Genomic DNA, 21,265 nt, shown 5'->3' with positions numbered 1-21,265 from the left:
ATCTACTAAACAAGCAGCATGGGTAAAGTTAAAGCAGTTAGACAGGGTTTGTACGCTATTTTTCCAAGTGAAATCAAGTGTAATAATAATAGGTTTATTTTCTTCTTAAAAATAATAAGTCAGTCTTCTTCAGGTAATCTTCAATCAAAAGAGTTTAATTCAGGAACAAAGCAATTCCAAAGACAGTACAGAAGCATGTGATTACGGTCTCGACAGGTAGTAATCGAGCTGCAAAGCTGCAGGTAAAAATCTACAGGTCTCGATAGATGGAATCTTGAGCAACGAAATACAAGTTACAGACTAATATTCAGGGCAGGTTACATCCCACAGGTAGTGGAAATCACCTACTTTCACCAATGAACAGTTGGCTCCCCCGTCACTAGAGGTGCGCCAGCAGGCGCTTTGAGATGCGCCAACAGAGGCACAGCGCGCCACTCCTAGCAGTAGTTTGTGGATTAGAACCAGTTTTACTGGGTTGATTATGGTTCACACCTATGATTAAATATTAATATTTTAAGTAGAAACAACTCATGCATAATGAAGAGTCATCCGCCCGAGGTCACAACTGCTCTTTGAGTCATAAAAAAATAGTTTCTTATCATGGGGGCAGCAGTGTGGAGTAGTGGTTAGGGCTCTGGACTCCTGACCGGAGGGTCGTGGGTTCAATCCCTTGTGGGGGACACTGCTGCTGTACCCTTGAGCAAGGTACTTTACCTAGATTGCTCCAGTAAAAACCCAACTGTATAAATGGGTAATTGTATGTAAAAATAATGCGATATCTTCTAACAATTGTAAGTCGCCCTGGATAAGGGCGTCTGCTAATAAATAAATAATAATAATAATGACTTTCAGACTGGAGGCACCTCAAACTAGGTGCAAATTTACATAACTACAAGGACAGGACAACGCTAAGCAGTATATTAAAAAAAATAAAAATAAATAAAAATAAATAAAAATTTACATTAAAACACAGGAAAATCATACAATGTTCAGGAGACAGAGTTTCTCACGTGTTTACCATTTAAAGGGGCACATAAAATTATTACAATTTATATAAAACCTTACACAAGGACTTTCAAGCAAGTTCCATGGCCACACACATTATCATTTTCAGGACCAAAAAATAATGTCATGCTACGATGCACAAGCGTTTTACAGTCAAAACTGCAACTGTAGTTACCCCAGCTGTATCACAATAACTAAAACTATAATGGCAGTTCTCACAACTTACAGTACCAGGACCACTGTTTTTAATCTGATGAGATCTAATGCAGTAGGTCCAGGTGAAAAAAAGATATTCAGAATATTGTGTAAAATTATATTGTCCAGAACTGTCGGCAGATAGTGTTTAAAAATAAATGTAAAAGCAATAAAAATTGCACTGATACAGTTCTTAAATTGGCGACGAATAAAAAATAACTGAGCGTTTGTGTAATTCGTAAAAAAAGGGCATCGTGGTGATTGAAGTTCTGCTCTGGAGATGACCTCATAATCGAAAGGAATAGAAAAAAACACGGATGATAAAAATACCCAAAAATAACCAAACCACCAAAGACAACATTTACCCGCTAGATGCTTTCAAAACAAGCCACATTTGACTGGAAAACCACCAATCTGACAGCACTGATCAAGGGGGAGTAGCCTAAAAGTCGCATGTTCAATGTACAAATAAAACGTGAATTTGTATCATTTCTTTTAAAAAATCTTCAATTAAATTGGCGTTCCGGTACTTTAAGATGTAGGACTACACTGCCGTATGTAAGGTTGCTGGTACCACCAGTACATTTTACTTCAGCCTTGCATAAACAACATACGGCAATGTTTGATGCTATACAGCACGGTTCCTCAATCCTTCTGGCCCGTAGAGCATCAGCTGTCCGTCATTACAAAAGCTGAAATTGCTGATACACAAGATTGTAATGTCGCCGCTATCTACTGGGTATTTGTTTCCCCTAACAAGCTTTTTTTTTTGGCTCTGCCCATTTAGCTTAGTGTTAGTGCGATATGAAAACAGCGGTATGGAGTAATATTATTTTCTTTTGTTCTTTTGTGCAGATAAACTATCGGAATATTCTTGCAAACATTGCGACACATTAATTTGAAGGCAAAAATCCACATATGTGTCTAAAATGGCATTAACACAACATCAGCAAAGTTTTGTTTCAGATTTGGCAAGTGTGTCAGAATCAGGGGATACAGATGCAGGTAATGCACATCACTCAAAAATGCTTCACACTTTCAAGACTAGCAATGTAAATGAAATGTTACCTATAGTGATCAACGTTTTGTTTTGTTGTGATCCTATTTTCTGTTATGAGGAGAGTAATAAACGAAAACCAAAATTGATCCCTTTTCCACATTTATTTCTTGAAGAGTTTATTTAAGTTTGACAGTTTTTACTTGTGTGTACAGCTTAAAAAAAAAACAACTCAGTAATGCTATTACAATACTTTATGAAAATATGCAATTTGTCACTTTGTTTATTGCGAAGAAACTACAATGGCAGGGATAAAAAATAGAAAAAAGCGATGTCTACTTTTGTACTTTTACTGCCTGAAATACACACATGAAAAAGTGTATAATTTTAAGTTTGACATCCTCTGCTTTACAGTTAATTCAGTGGAGCTAAGTAAAGCCTTCACAACCTATTCTGGAATATTACAGTTTTACATATAGTTTTAGGATAAATAGGAAATTAATTTCGTTCGATTTAGCTTGGAATTGGGCAGCATGTGATTAGAACATGAAAGTGAAAGTAGTTTTTGTATTCATTTAATTTAAATACGTTAGCAATGTACTTTAGCTTAGGTATTGTATGAAGGTATATGATTAATTAACCTATTACGTTTGACCTGGTGTCAGAGCAATTTTTTTTATTTAATCTTGCAAAACACCAGATGTTTGTCTACAGTTTATTATAGAAAGGCCTGGGGAGTGGGGCTGCTGTATGTTTTAAAATGAAAAACAGTTTGGCGTTATTATAGAAATACATGAAAAACTTAAGTGCATATGTCTATATTTTCTTTATTTTTCATATGATAAACTAAGTATTTTTAGGAAAAAAATAGTAATGCAGCCACCGATAACTGTTCAGGCACAGGAAATTGGAAGAAGAAACCAAGCCTGTCAAAGATCTTTCATTTGGGCTTAAAAAAACAGTAAGAAATGTACCTACGCCACGCCTCTCAAAGATGGCATGTTGGACATGCACTTAAATTTATTTTCCCTGGTTAATGTCATGCTATGTATTTAATTTAGAAACTTTTCATTTACATTTAAACACATTGGAGTTAGAACATGCATATTTAGACACCGTGCTACACATTTAATCAGATACTTAATAAGATACTTATACAACATAAATAAAGTGACCAATTGACGTGCGTTCATTAGTTAACTTGAATGCTTGCTGCACAGTCACTTTCAGAACATTTTCTAGTTTTAATAACATTAAAATGAATAACATGCTGTTTTAATAGCATTACAGTGGGATTTGTATAATTATTTGTTTGCATGGTGTCATTGAATATTGTCAGAAAAATATCAGGAAAATGGCATAATCCAATTATTAAATGGCATTGTAAGTAGTTATTTCTGAGATGTATGAGTTGATTGGTGCCAGTGTAGTGTTGTAAAGTTCTGCTACTATATGCAAAGTGTGATTGGATAGTCAGATTTTCATGACCATTTAAACAACCCCCCACCAGTACACACATCTTGAGCGCCTTGTGGCCCCCCAAGGTTTGGACATTGCCTTATCTGGCCCGCCAGAGAATGTAATTGAGTACCCCTGCTATACAGCCATCCCTTTTAGACGTTTTTATTAGGAAATGATTCCACACATGTGACTTTGCTTTGCAGAATTTAAGAAGCTCAAAATCTCTGTGTGCTTCTACCATATTTTCTTTTTGTGTTAGCACTGCTCGCATTACGAGTTCTCACTGGAAGTGATTATCTTGCAAGATAATAGCCAACATTTTCCAGTAGATGTTTCCCTGAATCAGTTTAACCAAAAATACCGGTTATTGTTTTGCCTGCTGAATATCGCAATATACCGATATATCGGTATCATTGCACAACCCTACCTTATTTGCGAAAAATATCTACCTGTCGTACTGGAAAACTGTACGTATTAAACAATACTGTATGTATTAAACTGTACGTATTAAACACAAAAGACCTGCCTGTGGAACAGGAAAACTGTATGTATTAAACAGTATATAAGTTATAAACAAGTCTGTTTTAACCAGAGTAATTCCCCATTAAAACCCATGTTGTTTGGCAGGGACATACCCCCTCAATATGTAAACGGAACTCCGTTCTAACAGGATTCGTTAGAAGTGGAGTGCACCTGTATATTCTATTAAAAAAATATTAACTGACAATCTTACCTGGCTATTTACTTATAATTTTTTATGTTTGCAGAAGTTCATCAACATTATCTTGAAGGAAAGTGAGGTCACACTCTTCTTCTTCAGCAGTTCTCCTCATGCTGTTGGATTTACTAATCCACATCAAGTGTCCTGTTGATTCTGCTTTCTCAGCAAATTCATCAGCCGATTTTATTCCACTGGCAATGTGCGTTTCCATTCTCCTTTTCTTTTTTCTGAGATCCTCTATCGCATCCATCACCGATTTTCATTTCTGACATGGCTGCTCCTTTTTTTTCTTTTCTTCTTCGAGATGTGCCATCTACTTTTGTCTAGCACCCGACGCAAAGTGCCAAAGCTGTTTTGTGATTTGCACATTTAGTATGCCACAAACTGACTGAATGTGATCGAGGATAATACGCTGCAATACTACCGATTCCTTGTGCAGGTTTTCAACTTCACGCTCCTTTTTCATCGAAGACCCTCGCTCAACATTTGCCTAGTCTTGCCTAAGCAGCAAGTTTTGAATACCTTTCCACAAATCTGTTAAAAATTGATTATTGGCCATGTGTTCATACAGAAGGACATCAACTCTGTCATTCATTTCATATTCTTTGAATCTTGCAGGTGACTCTGTTGCTGTACTTCCATCAAATCTCTGAACTGGCGAAGTATGTCGTCACACTTACTCTTTTGGCATCCACTAAGATCTTCAAAATTTTCTTCAAATTTTAGCAGCCCTTATCTCTAGCAGAGGACATAAGCCTTGGAACTAGGGCAGACATGCTGCTCACAAGAGCATGTTTGATCGTCGATTTCTCTAGTAATTTCTCCACAATCATAGCCAGCACAGTTCTGTGTTCCATTTTAAATTCAAGCACTTTAAGTTCACTGACTTTTTTGGCTATTGACATATCTTGTAAAACGCTGTCTGCCACAAAGCCCAATTCTACCTTGTGGCTTCTTTAAGTACATCACATCTAACAAATCTTTGCATCAGTCCTCTAATAACACGTTGCATATCATCGCAAAGGAAAGGCAGCATAGGTTTATCAGTCTGGTAGGCAGTAAGGAATGGTGCAAATTGTTTAGCGACAGACAGAAAAAAACTGATTTTAGCAGTAGCCAGGTTGTCACTGTACATCACTGTTTCAAAGGATTTTGTTTTCGGATCAGCGCACTTTTTTCGTTCCCCTGTTTAACATATTTAGTGACATTAGGCCAAACTTCAAGTGCTCTCTCTGCTACCGGAACATTTTCTAGTCTATGCTGACAAAATTTAAAAGGAAAACTACCTGTGTGGTATAATCTTCCCTCCTAGCAGGGGTATCTTTGAACAGCCAATACATACTGGATAGTAGTTTGGTGATTTCCCAATTACACGCAAGAAAACCATCCCTAAAAGCTTCATTAACAATAGTCCACAGCTCCCAATTTTTAACAACGTTGTCTGTTTTTAATTGATTTTGAAGCAAATCAAAAAAAATTCCAGTTTACATTTTGACATCCATAGACAGCTAAAGAATGTTGCATAGATTGATTTTTTCAGCATAAGTACTAAACTTTAAGCATGGTGTTGGCATCAGCATGGCCTAAAAAATGGGACCCGTAATATCTTGTGGCTACTTTGCCATTTTACCACAGACGCACATGCACATCCATTTGCTTAGATTCAGATTTATGGTTCAGACTCTCATCATATAACAACACAAACTGATCTGCTTTGCCGATTTGCTCAGATAACACTGACTTGAAATAGGGAGCAATATCATAACAAAGGCAAGCACATTTTCGTTCTCCACAAGAAAATGATTCAGCTATTTCACTGTCTGGGAACAACTGCTGAAACATCATATTCACATGATTTGAGTAGTGGTTTTTAATTACGTTTAATGCCCATATTATTTCAGGCTTTAAGCAATCTGTTTGGGTTACAAAAGACGACAGGGTTCCAGAGGCTCTCAAACCTGAAGTACTAGAAGGCCTACTACGACTGCTTGAAGATGTGGCTATACACAGTGATTTAACTGATGAGCCAAAGTCATCTTTAATGTTCACTGCACTACCATCTTTGCTGAGTCACTAGACATCCTCTACTTTTGACCAACTCTGAGGACACCTGATTTGTAGTCCTGTGCGAATCATACTTATAAAACAAACACTGAGCAGCTGAATAAAAGTCTGAATAATTTGTATCTCCAAAGAATCATAAGGCTAGAAAGGTTTCAGGGCATGTTTACCTCTCTATTGTAGACATTTTGGAGACTACATTTTGAGCTTACCTGTGCTCCTCGATCATTCACCAGCTCCACTGACCATCTGCCCTCATACTGGATCCACACAAATATCCCTCCATCAGCATCGCAGGTTGCCAACTTCTGAAAGGGCTCATTCCATCGGACCAGCACCACCTGAAACACACAACACATATTACAGTATGTTGGTTCAACAGCATAATACAGTTCACTAGATACTGCACAGCAAGGTGGTATATTTATAATGATTTTGTTTTTATTCGTTATTATTGCATTGGCTCATAAATGGGTATGCTCATAGGGCTACAGTATTAACAGTTTTGGTTGTATTGGGGAACACTTTTACTGTATACAATAATCTGCAGTGGTGCTTTTGTTTCCCCGCCATAATGGCATGTACACATTTTTAAAACACCCAACAAATAGTTTGTAAGTTATACAAGTTACAAGCTTTCACAGACATCCATACATTATAAAGTGTATTCTAGGTTATGAAGATCTATTTTCACTGATGAAAAGAGTATCAATTCTTTAAAGCAGCTAGGCTACATCCCAATCAGGGACATAAAGCCATACTCCTTTTTTTAATCAGACCTTAGGGTTACAAACAAACAAAAAAACAAACTGGAGAACGCTATGAAAACCCTAAAAAAAAGCAAGAAGGCTACAAAGGTTTCAGGGTGTGTTTTTGTCACCCAGACTTGTATTGAAATAATTTTTGAATCAAATGAACAGTTATTCTTTTATAACACACAGCAAGATCATCACGTTCCTCTCCATTTTTAAAAGCTTGCCTTAAGTGTTCCAACTACATGTGCACGAAGGAACTTGTGAAGACTATTCATAGACTTATTTGTTTCTATGACAACCCTCAATCTCCAAACTAATACTCCATTCAAAAGCAAATTACTGTATACCAGTCAAGTATAGTAAGCCTGATTTTATTTCTTAGAAACTGGGGGCACATTGTTCAGTTTCTATCAAGCACTGTATTCTCCTTTTTTTTTGTTCTGCATGTGAATTTTGTTCAGAAAGTGTAAATCCTTGTGAAAAGTCATTACTAAAAACACTTGAGTATCTGATTGACCAGTAGGTGCTAAAGTATAGTCCTTCCTCCCTTTGCAAACAAAATATGAGCTACAGTACATATTTAGAATGTTGAAGTCTTGATATATTAGGGACCAATAGTAACCAACAAATATTGGGCCTGCCCTTGCACAATGGTAGAGAACACTATCTGGTCAGGTCATATGACTCATAATGATAACATGGTTGCACAAAGTATAAAAACGCAGCAACCTCAGGAATCTGTCTTCAGCATAATTCTGTATGGTTTGGACCCGAAGTCATCTCATGGCCAGCAAAAATACACCCAAGGGTATCATACAGCAACCAGTCAGCCTCACTGATGAGCCTGGTTACCATGGTCAAGCAGATACTGTAGATACACATAATTAAGGCTACAATTTCGTCACAGAGGTCACGGAAATCATGAATTTGAACAAAAGTCAGTGAAATCTTGGAAATGGATGTAAAAACACATTTGGTCAGGCGCATCCTTTATTTCCTTTAAAAATGCACTATGCCATGCATTGAAAATACAAATATGCAAGTATCTGTAAATTGTCTGGTTGTGTATGCATGCAGCATTTATGTGTAGCTATGTAGATCAGCGAATTAGATTTATATTTTGTAGCTGAGCGAGCATGTAAATCTAAACTCTCGGTTGTGATCTTCACATACATACAGCAGTTGTTAATTTATTTTTTTAAACAAAAAAGTGAGCTTACATCTTCAATAAATATTAATTAATACTTACATTTTATTTCTTGAATCTTTTTTTCATACAATGTAGTGTACCCAATTAGTCTGTTGAAAATAAAAACTTTCTCTAAAACTGAACACTGCTAAACAAAATACTTCAGACTGCTGTTGAACATATTTTTTTTTATTTCCTGCAAACGGTAGATAAAACAAAGGTTTATCTGTTTTGTTGTCTTTTTTTTCTGATCTTTTTGATGCCCCGTTTCTTAGACACGGTGCCTGTCTGTGTGATCTGACTTTTCAAACTTTGTTTTTATTTTTAAAGGGGCAGTGCTTTGTAGGCTGCTCAGAAACAACCAATTTAAACATGTCGTTCTTATTATTGAAGAAAAAATATATACCGTTTCATTTTGAACACGGTAATAAAAACAATTATTTGACATGCTGATTGTGTATATATATGCACATTTACGTCGGATGCGCCCAGATATAGGAACACAGTCTATTTCAGACACCGTCTGTTTCGCTGCGCAGCCGGTGTGAAAGCCTGCATCGTACAGTATTTAAAAAAAAAAAAGAAGAATGTTACGTTGGTGTGAAAAGACCTTTAACTAAGTTTTGTACTCTAAAGTAACATTTAAACTTGTCAGCAGTCAAAAGCAATAGTCTTTATATTATTGGTTTTGGTGTACTATTTAAAAGCTCTTGTGTATGTTGATGTAGCTAAAGCTACATTATTTGGTGACCTTTCTGTGAATTCATTTTTTTGTTTGTTTTCTGCAAATTGCCAGTGAAATGTATTAAAAATCACTATGCCAAAATTATAGCCTTTGGACAGGAGCTCCTAGGGGGTGACGCACAATTGGCCGAGAGCCGCCCGGAGGAAGGGAGGGTTAGGTCGGCCAGGGTGTCCTCGGCTCACCGCGCACCAGCGACCCCTGTAGTCTGGCCGGGAACCTGCGGGCTTGCCAGGAAGCTGCCCGAGAGCTGCGTTGTCCTCCAACGCTGTAGCTCTTGGGTGGCTGCATGGTGAGTCCGCAGCGTGAAAAAAAAAAAGTGGTCAGCTGACGGCACATGCTTCGGAGAACAGTGTGTGTTCGTCTTTGCCCTCCCGAGTCAGCGCAGGGGTGGTAGCGGTGAGCTGAGCTTCAAATAATAATTGGCCATTCCAAATTGGGAGAAACTAATAAAAATAATTGGCAACAATTAAATTTATATAAAAAAAATTATAGCCTTACACATAATCCCCCATATGAGTCTTCAGTGATGCAATGAACACCATTAGTTGATCATAGAGTAGTCATGGAAAGGTGTCATACTGAGTTATGAATCCAAAGCTATTTGTGTGTAAAATATATTTTGAATTTGACACATTACGAAATGCTAAAAACTGTATAGCTTTGTGGCAGGTTTGCTGGGTGGTGTGACATCAGACCCGGAAGAAGACAGACACAGACAGCGCTGAGGTATGAATGCGCTGCTTGCGCGTTTTAATGATAAATAAACAAAACAATACAAAGAAAACGGCACGATGGCCAAAACAATAATAACCAAGTATTGTGTTATTACAAACTAAACTATACGTTTTAAATAATACAACAAATACAAATACAAAATAATACATACAGTACACACACAAGCTTTTTAAAAGAACTTTAATATTTAGACATTATTCCCCAAAATGTAAAATCTCCCTAGTCCATTAAATAAAAAGGCAGCATTTATAAATTATTAAGAATTCACATAAAGATGAAAAAGAAAAAGCTGTTATGTTCATACAGTATACAGGTCGACAAGCCATGTGAACTATTTTTTTTTTTTTTTTTTTTTTTATCTTGCCCCTCTTTTGTCATACAAATTTAGTTTGGTTCTTATTTAATCAAATTGAATCTGACACCAAAAGCCAGCAGTGATGATGAGCACGACCAGCTGGAAGGTCACGTCACCATCCCTGTATCCCGACAGTCTTATTTAGCTCCTGGATTAACACACTGGTCTATCAGGGAAATATGCCCTGTCTATTTTATCAAGTACTACATGACTTTTCAAAGTATGCCATGTTAAAATTTGACAAGACTGAAAAAAGTTACACATTACTTTGAAAAGTTCCTGACAAGCTACTAGCAAGTGATTTGTGAAGCGGAAAACACAGCTTGACATGGACACGGAAACTTACATTTCCACTGTAGCACACAGCAAAACAACTCATGGTTTGAGAAGGATATGAGCATCTCTAAACATTTCCTTGTCACTGATGCACATGCATCATGACAAGTAATACATATTTACTGATTCATAGTGTGTGAATCATTTCCTAATAAAAAAAATTCTAAAAGGGATGGCTGTATAGCATCAAACATTACAGTATGTTGTTTATGGAAGGCTGAAGGAAAATATGCTGGCGGTACCATCAACCTTACATACAGTGGTGTAGTCCTACAATTAAAATGCCAATTAAAATATTGATTTTTCTAAAACAAATTATACAAATTCACATTTTATGTGTACGTTAAACTTGAGTTAACATTTAAAAGGTAATGCATGTGTCTCGCATGTGACTTTTAGGCTACTCCCCCTTGATCAGTGCTGACAAGATTGGTGGTTTTCCAGCAAAATTTGACTTGTTTTGAAAGCATCTAGCGGGTAAATGTTGTCTTTGGAGCTCTGCATCCAATAAAATTACAAATTACACAAACACTCAGTTATTTTTTATTCGTCACCAATTTAAGAACTGTATCAGTGCAATTTTAATTGTTTTTACATTTATTTTTAAAGACTATCTGCCGACAGTTCTGTACAATGTAATATACACTACTGTATATTCTGAATATCTTTTTTTTCCCCTGGACCTACCACATTAGATCTCACCAGATAAAAAACAGCGGTCCTGGTACTGTAAGTTGTGAGAAAAAAACAAGCAAAGCAGATACATAAATACATGTATTATAACATTACTTACCAGTATTTTTATTTTATTTTAAATAAATGTGTAGCATGCTTTTGTAATTTTATATATATATATATATATATATATATATATATATATATATATATATATATATATATATATATATATATATATATATTAAAATCAAACCATGTCAATCCTAACACTTTTCTTCATCTTCATTAGGCACCAAGAAAATAGCCAAGTAATCGGAATGAGTACCGTGCTGAGTACATTTAAAAAGGTCAGGAGTTACCTACGGCAAACAGTTTGAAAAACTTGCCACAGATTTCACTCATCCAAGGCTACTGCAAACACACAAAAGACAAATACCACTGGCCACCTGGTATCCCAACAGGCCAGAAGTTGAAGTTAAAATGTTTCCTTCAGATCCATTTAATCCTTCAGCCGTGGTTAATCCAGATTTACAGTAATAGAGACTTGACTGCAGACAATGCCAATCAACATGTCCTGTGGAATGGGTTCTTCTATCTGCAGCTGGTTACAGTACAATGTAGTCAATTCAAATTACTATATTCAAGAATGCATAATCCTAACAGATCCAGGCAGTGAAGCTTTACAGTACTTCTACAGGCAGTACTGAAAATCTGTTCAGCACAAATTAACAGGGGTTCGTATGAGGATTTCCAGGGCATACTTTGAAATCTGTAAGTGATACAGGGATCAAAAAGAACAACATCAAGGTTCCTCCAAATATCAAAGCTGGTTACAAAAAATATTATCATTGAAAACTTAAATGAATTACAGGTTCTCCATGCCTGCTGTTTGAATGGCTTTGAATGGGAGATAAGGGGGCTGGACATGAGATGCCAAGACTCACGTAAGAGTAATTTTAACTTACCTAGAGTAATCAAGGGCAGATGATAGTAATACTTAAGAACCGCCTTCTGTTCTTGCCCAGTATCCTTCAGTGCTGTTCTCAATAACGGAGCAGTATTCTTCCAAATATAGAAAAACGTTGTGGAATATGCCCAAAATGGTGTACTTGTTACATACTCAGCATTTTTTGGCCACAATGTCGGAAACCACTGACACAAGCATATTAAAATAAAGAAAAGTAAGGGCAAGTCTAAAACATATGGCAAGTTACAGTATGGTTAAAAAAGATTTTATAAATATAATGGAGAATGACCGTAAATACTGTGTGAACCAAAACAGCTAGAGATCAGGAAGACGAGGTTAACGATCTAAAAATTGAGGGTTGGAATGAAGTGGCAATGCACGAATGTGATAAGGATATTGAGATTGAGGGGAAAAATGCTACAGGAGAAAGAGCACACTGCTACAAAAGCAGGGAAAGGTCTGTATATACTGTTGAACCACAATACATTTCTGCTCTACTGTATTTAAAGATTGATCCAATAGTTGTCAAAAAGCATTATTTTGATAGGATGCTGTACCATCAAAAGTCACTGATATTGCTGGAAATCATAAATGCTTTGGTCAACAACAGTCCTTGTGATTAGAAAACTGGAGGTTAAAAGTGGAGTTACACACAAGTCATCTGAAGCCTATTGTTTCACAGTCACGTGACACACTTGAAGGTCTTTTCCTCACAGTAAGCATTACAATTTACAAAAGTCTGTTACTCTGAAGGGCAAAAATAATTTGATTCTTATGAAAATAAAGGTAATGCTACACAGATTGTTTTTTAATTTAGCAAGGTAATATTTAAAAAAAATATATAATCTTATCACATCATATTAGGCCCTACTGACAAATGTTGTATTCAAGCTCAAGTACTGTAAAAGCTTGAGATTTTGTGAACTGGTTAAAGTTGAATATCACACTGTAGTAATACATACATAGTACAATCATTGGCATGACCAAGCTTTATCTACTGCAGAAAGTACTATAAATACTATTGTGTTAAGCAGAGTTTGGTAGCATCACGGCCATATACTGTAGTTAGGCCTGTGTGATCTTGCACGTCCCTGTAAAGCTTTAGATACTTAAAAGAGGATAATGACCTTAGGCGTTTTTATCATTATCACAAAAAAGAAACAGTAAATCACCTACCGTGTAAACTGTGCAATTAGCTCGAGTCAAGACTGAGTAGAGACCCAGGATTAATTCAGTATTAACACTGTACATTCACTCATGATTAATTTTAAAACTCTTATCTTCTGCAGAAAACCTTCACTCTGGGAATCCGGGATAATCCCAAAAGGGTTTTTCAAAACCGAATACTTGGGGGTACACTGGCTGCTGAAATTTCTGCATCTTGCATACGTAGCTGCAGTTTATAATCAAAGGCAAGCTATGCTTGCATCTCTCCTGTCTGTGAGCCATAAACTAAGTGAGCAATGACAGCGTTTATTATGGTGCAGCCCAGGAACTGCTGTTTAAGAGGTAGTTTCTTTCTGACATGACATCAATCAACCGCTGAACTCAATTAGAGAAAATCGCTGCGCAGGACAGTCCAGCAGCCTTCATGATTTGTAGGTGGACAAAGGGGCACCAGCATGCATGGGACAGCAGTATCTTCATTCCAGCTCAGCAGCATTTTAAGGCTTCGCAGGTTAACACCTGAATACTGTATGCTGCAATATGTAATTAAAGGTCAGACAGTAGGTTTAGACTAAAGAAATAAAAATGGTCTTTCTAATAAACAATAGCTTCTGTAGTGTCTAAACTTTTTTTTGTTTTTTTTACACCATTTTTATGGTACAGGCAGAAACAAAAGATCATCTTTTAGCTCTCCTCCCCTTCTCCATACATATAGTGTAAGGCTGACATTTGCTATCATTATTTCATTGCAAGAAAATTTTGAAAAAAGCAGATTTACTTCAGTCAACAATTAGTAGTTGTTTGACAAATATGCAAAACTGACTACAAGGTATTCCTCACAGGATACAGTAGATTGCCATTAAGAAACGTATATGACTTTAAAAACCAGACTGGGCAGACTAATGGGTTAATATGCTGGGCTGAGTTGAGTGGGGGACGGAGGGGGGTGATGCTGGGACGCCAGAATCACCGTCGAGCCCTCTTGAGGTGTCGTGGGCTAGTCGACGAAACACTGAGGATGGAAGGTGCCCACTTGAAAACCCCAGAGATGTACCCTACTTAGCTCAATCCAGACGGTTGTCATGCTGATGCGCTGGGGAGGCCGCACTTTGGTTGATCCCCGGAGCCAGCATCGCAGCCGTTGTGTGTGCTGATGCGCCAGGGAGGCAAAATAAGCTGATCCCTGGAGCCAGCATTACACTTCAGCCATTAACACCAGACAGAAGGATATCTACATCATCATATGGAAGGAAACGTAAATGGATGGAGACACATATGGATCACATTAGTTTACTGTAAAGCTACGTCTTAGTTGGTGCTTATCTTGGCGAGAGCCGAGTTCAAATCAGCATGAAGTTTTAACATCTACTCTCGTGTAATGGAAATCATTAATCATCTATACTGTACCTCGCTGGGATAACTCACAGCTGTATTTTATTAGGATTAATCCCAGGCTACAGTAAGGAAGGATAGGTGTTTCGTGCAAAGCAGGACAATTCCCCAATGGTGTATAATGCTCTCCAAAAAATTATAATAATAATAAAAAATAAAAATAAAATAGTTACAGAATGGCTTATCCCAGCAGGGTATAGGTTGACCAAATCAGCCAAAACTATAAAATAAGTAAGCATATCTTTAGCTTAAAAAAAAAAAGAAATGGTGGGGTACTATGGCAAGCCAAATTATCATTTAGCGATATCTCAAATTAATGTATAGATATCTCTAAATCAATTAAAGATATATAAAATACATTTAGAGATATCTAAAAATGATTTTCCAGATATATTTAAATGGAGCTTTAAATTAGATATCTAATATACATTTTCAGATATCTTTAAATCATTTTATGATATCTCAAAATGTTTTTGAGGTATTTTAATCATTTTCAGATATCTGAAATTCAATTTAAGATATCTCAAAAGGTCTTCCTGATCATTTAGTAATATCCCCAAATAACTTCCTGTTCCATTCAAAACATACAGCATTTTCACAAGAAGTCATTTAGAGATATCTTGAAATTACGTCCTGTTCATTTCGAGCTATCTCTAAATGATTTAGAGATATCTCAATTAACAGGAAGTTATTTAGAGATATCTCTAAATGAAAATGTGGCGTACCATGCTAGCAAAACCATTCTGTGTACAGTGTGCAATGCGGCATGAAACTTTCACTGAATCATAAACATAAACTCGCCCGATTGATTCCCTGCTTTAATCTGAATTATCTCTTATAAATAGCAACTACCATTAAATAGGCGTACGAAATCCAATCACGTACTCCTGTTTTCTCATTTCAACAGGCATTAACCCTTTATGAATAGACCCCTATAGGTCTAAATCGTACAAGAGAACATAAGACTATTTAAAGATATTTATCATAACCTTTTTATAGTCAACAAACTTGCCATTTCCATGTAATGCCCCCAGGGTGTGTAAAAGGTTAATAAGCATTTTCAACCAAATCAGAGATATAATTTCTCTGTGACAGTACCACTGGAGCTGCAGTGCAATACCATAAATAGTACAGGCCTCCTACCTGGCTGGCCTACAAATCTTCAGCTGTCTCATCTGGAAATAGAGCATCTCAACGACTGCCCATAAATCATCTGATAAGGCTTCACAGTGTGTAGTAAAGATCCTCTGCACGGAGTCACAAGTGCAAGTATCAACAGGAGAGTTAAACTCAGGAGAATGCAGTAAAGCTTCTGCTATAGATCTCAAGCTTTCTAACTTTGGGGGTCATTTTACCTTGATTGGGAAAACTAGAACAGTCCTGGCAATACGTGTCAATCACTTATAGTTAACACTGCAGATCTACTGTACTGTAGTACAGTAAGTGGTTGCTGTCATGAACAACATTGTATAACCCTCTCTGTGACCACAATAAGACTTTGGCTAGCCACCTGGAGGAAGGGCAGTCCGTCTAGCCACAGATTCCCTGAGGTTTAATTTCCCCTACTAACCTGGTTAAGGTTTTTTTGTTTGTTTGTTTTTCCTCTACTGAGCGCTAACAGACCATGCTGGCACCAAAGCGAGGGAGCACAGGACATAGAGAACAGAACCAGGGGCCACGGGTAGAAGCTGAAGAGCATATTCTGAGCTGAGGGGAGAAGGAGCTTTTTTCACAGAAAGGGTGGAGAACCATTGGAGAAGGCTGCTGGATAAAGTTGTTGAAGCAGAGACTATCAGATCCTTAAAGAATAGACTGGATGCTGTCATGAACAATATTGTATAACCACAATAAGACCTTTAGATAGCTGCCTGGAGGAAGGGCAGTCTGTCTAGCCATGGATTCCCAGAGATTTCATTTCCCCTACTAACCTGGTAAGGGTTTTATTTTTGCTTTTCCTCTCCTGTGAGCTAACGGGCCATGCTGGCACCAAAGTGAGCGAGCACACGTGGGCCGAATGGCCTTTTCTCTTCTTTTCTCGTTCTTGAATTTCTCATATATATGTATGTGTGTGTGTGTGTGTGTGTGTGTGTGTGTTATTTATACTTAAGTAATGCTGCCATTGGAAAAAAAAATTGTTATTTTGCGATTTATATTGTTATAATGCTACAATTGTAAACAAATTGCTATTTTGTTATTTAAGTTCTATTGAAATAATATAGATAACAATAAAAAAAAAACATGTGTATTTTTAAAAATAAGGCTAACATTGTTTTGAAAATTGTCTAAATTGCTTATATGATGGAAAATCTGAACAAAAAAAGCCAATTTTTTACATGGAAATTGACAAAATAAATGAGCAGCTGGGTGGTTACTCTTAGCAACAGCACACAGGCTAGCTTTAAAATGAGTATTGAAAACTGACATGGGGGCTTGTCATCTGTGGGAGCTACAGAATAAACACAATATTACAGTATTTCCACCACATTTGGAATAGAACATCATAACAAATATCCATGTTAATCAAATCTAGACAGGTAATTCCCAAATATACTGTACCTCTTCTTCATCTCAGTAATCAGGTATCGGTACATTTATATAATTATTGTTACGAGTGGTATAGGTATTTAAAAACCAGTATCCTATAAAAGATTAGATGTTAAATGTCTCAGTCTTACTGCAAATGGAGCAGATGATCTCATCTGACATTTCAATTCATATTCAGAAATGTTCTACAATACCTTTATTAATATGCAGCTCAACATTGTGTTAACTGTTACGATAATTTAAAACCCAGATAACCCCTCTGCATGGCCTTTTTTTAGTCACCCAATGCAATAAATTATAGCAACCCTAAGAGATCTCTAGCAGACTTGAAGGTGACAATACACTTCTCTCCAGTCCACAGACAAAAATTTGCTATGGAATGGATTTTCAAATACTGTAATCAATACTATTAACAATGCAACAGTAGGATTTTGTTAATAAAGTTATGCTTAGGGCATTTAGAAATGGTCATGACATTTTGAAAAGTTAAGGGTTTTGACTATTTGCACTTTAAAAGGGGTAGATTCTCTAAGCTTTTTTTCAAAACAAAGTCAAGAAATGACGCAGCCATATATATATATATATACAGTACTGTGCAAAAGTTTTAGGCAGGTGTGAAAAAATGCTGTAAAGTAAGAATGCTTTCAAAAATAGACATGTTAATAGATTATATTTATCAATTAACTAAATGCAAGTGAGTGAATAGAAGAAAAATCTACATCAAATCAATATTTGGTGTGACCACCCTTTGCCTTCAAAACAGCATCAATTCTTCTAGGTACACTTGCACAAAGTCAGGGATTTTGTAGGCATATAGTCAGGTGTATGATTAAACAATTATACCAAACAGGTGCTAATGATCATCAATTCAATATGTAGGTTGAGACACAATCATTAACTGAAACAGAAACAGCTGTGTAGGAGGAATAAAACTGGGTGGGGAACAGCCAAACTCAGCTAACAAGGTGAGGTTGCTGAAGACAGTTTACTGTCAAAAGTCATACACCATGGCAAGACTGAGCACAGCAACAAGACACAAGGTAGTTATACTGCATCAGCAAGGTCTCTCCCAGGCAGAAATTTCAAGGCAGACAGGGGTTTCCAGATGTGCTGTCCAAGCTCTTTTGAAGAAGCACAAAGAAACGGGCAACGTTGAGGACCGTAGACGCAGTGGTCGGCCAAGGAAACTTACTGCAGCAGATGAAAGACACATCATGTTTACTTCCCTTCGCAATCGGAAGATGTCCAGCAGTGCCAGCAGCTCAGAATTGGCAGAAAACAGTGGGACCCTGGTACACCTATCTACTGTCCGGAGAAGTCTGGTCAGAAGTGGCCTTCATGGAAGACTTGCGGCCAAAAAGCCATACCTCCGACGTGGAAACAAGGCCAAGCGACTCAACTATGCACGAAAACACAGGAACTGGGGTGCAGAAAAATGGCAGCAGGTGCTCTGGACTGATGAGTCAAAATTTGAAATATTTGGCTGTAGCAGAAGGCAGTTTGTTCGCCGAAGGGCTGGAGAGCGGTACACGAATGAGTGTCTGCAGGCAACAGTGAAGCATGGTGGAGGTTCCTTGCAAGTTTGGGGCTGCATTTCTGCAAATGGAGTTGGGGATTTGGTCAGAATTAATGGTCTCCTCAATGCTGAGAAGTACAGGCAGATACTTATCCATCATGCAATACCATCAGGGAGGCATCTGATTGGCCCCAAATTTATTCTGCAGCATGACAACGACCCCAAACATACAGCGAAAGTCATTAAGAACTATCTTCAGCGTAAAGAACAAGAAGGAGTCCTGGAAGTGATGGTATGGCCCCCACAGAGCCCTGATCTCAACATCATCGAGTCTGTCTGGGATTACATGAAGAGAGAGAAGCAACTGAGGCTGCCTAAATCCACAGAAGAACTGTGGTTAGTTCTCCAAGATGTTTGGGCCAACCTACCTGCCGAGTTCCTTCAAAAACTGTGTGCAAGTGTACCTAGAAGAACTGATGCTGTTTTGAAGGCAAAGGGTGGTCACACCAAATATTGATTTGATGTAGATTTTTCTTCTGTTCACTCACTTTGCATTTTGTTAATTGATAAATATAAACTATTAACATGTCTATTTTTGAAAGCATTCTTACTTTACAGCATTTTTTCACACCTGCCTAAAACTTTTGCACAGTACTGTATATATATATCAGTGCCTATAAAACATATACACCCCCTTGAACTTTTTTCCCATTTTGTTGTGTCAGTGTCTCAGAGTTTCATGCATTTAAATGAGGATTTTTTTCCACTTATCTACACACCATACTCCACACTGTTAAGGGGAAAAAAGTTTTTATTGAGAAAAAAATTATATATTAAAAATACAAAACTAAAAGATCATAATTGGCTAAGTCTCCACCCCCCTGAGTTAATACTTGGTGGAAGCACCTTTGGCAGCTGTGAGTCTGTTGGGATAGGTCTCTACCAACTTTGTGCACCTAGATTTGGCAATATTTGACCATTCTTCTTTACAAAACTGTTCAAGCTCTGTCAAGTTCCTTGGGGAGCGTTGATGGACATCAATCTTCAAGTCATGCCACAAATTTTCGATTAGATTTAGGTCGGGGCTCTGACTGGGCCACTCAAGGACATTTACCTTTTTGTTCCTTAGCCACTCCAGTGTAGCTTTGGCTGTGTGCTTTGGGTCGTTGTCATGCTAAAAGGTGAACTTCCGTCCCAGTTTCAGCTTTCTTGCAGAGGGCAGCAGGTTTTCCTCAAGGACTTATCTGTACTTTGCTTCATTCATTTTCCCTTCTATCCTGTCCTTGCCGATGAGAAACATCCCCATAACATGATGCTGCCACCACCATGCTTCACAGTAGGGATGGTGTTCTTTGGGTGATGCGCGGGTTTGCGCCAAACATAACGCTTTGCATTTAGGCCAAAAAGTTCCATTTTAGTTTCGTCAGACCACAAAACATTTTGCCACATGGCTATAGAGTCTCCTGAGTGTTTTTTTGCATACTTCAAACGGGATTCAAGGTGGGCTTTCTTGAGTAATGGCTTCCTTCTTGCCACCCTACCATACAGACCAGATTTGTGGAGTGCTTGGGATATTGTTGTCAAATGCACACTTTGACCAGTCTTGGCCATAAAAGCATGTAGCTCTTGCAAAGATGCCATTGGCCTCTTGGTAGCCTCTCTGATCAGTCTCCTTCTTGCTCGGTCATCCAATTTGGAGGGATGGCCTGATCTAGACAGGGTCTTGGTGGTGCCATACACCTACCACTTCTTAATAATCGACTTGACTGTGCTCCAAGGGATATTAAAGGCCTTTGACATTTTTTTATACCCATCCCCTGATCTGTGCCTTTCAACAACTTTGTCCTGGAGTTCTTTTGAAAGCGCCTTGGTGATCATGGTTGAGTCTTTGCTTTGAAATGCACTACCCAGCAGAGGGAACCTACAGGAACTGCTGAATTTATCCTGAAATTATGTGAATCACTGCAATTTAACACAGGTGGAGGCCACTTAACTTGGTGTGTGATTTTGAAGGCTACTGGTTACACCTGAGCTAATTTAGGATTGCTATTACAAGGGGGGTGGACACTTGTCCAATCAAGCTATTTCAGTTTTTATTTTTAATTAATTTTCTACAAATTTCTACAATATTTTTTTCACTTGGAAGTTGTGGGGTAGGATGTGTAGATAAATGAAACAAAAAAAACTATTTTAATTCTAGGCCATAAGGCAACAAAAGATGAACATTTTGAAAGGGGGTGTAGACTTTCTATAGGCACTGTGTGTATATATATATATATATATATATATATATATATATATATATATATATATATATATATATATACACTACCGGTCAAAAGTTTTAGAACACCCCCATTTTTCCAGTTTTTATTGAAATTTAAGCAGTTCAAGTCCAGTGAATAACCTGAAATGGTACAAAGGTAAGCGGTAAACTGCCAGAGGT

General features: G+C 37.4%; 1 protein-coding gene across 2 annotated transcripts in view; it reads right to left on the bottom strand.

Annotated features, from left to right (window-relative positions):
• The window catches only part of LOC117403345 (tubby-related protein 4-like), an 81,740-nt gene that overhangs the window by 35,108 nt on the left and 25,367 nt on the right, over window positions 1-21,265 (bottom strand). For both annotated transcript variants that reach the window (XM_034005423.3, XM_059024143.1), the window contains exon 3: window positions 6,653-6,781. In XM_034005423.3, coding sequence (XP_033861314.1) covers window positions 6,653-6,781 — 129 coding nt within the window. The remainder of the gene's footprint in view (window positions 1-6,652; window positions 6,782-21,265) is intronic.

The sequence above is a fragment of the Acipenser ruthenus genome, chromosome 5, assembly GCF_902713425.1.
Source record: "Acipenser ruthenus chromosome 5, fAciRut3.2 maternal haplotype, whole genome shotgun sequence".
NCBI classification, from domain to species: Eukaryota; Metazoa; Chordata; class Actinopteri; order Acipenseriformes; family Acipenseridae; genus Acipenser; species Acipenser ruthenus.
Note: the sequence above shows the minus strand (reverse complement) of the source record. Positions and strands in the feature narration are given on the sequence as shown.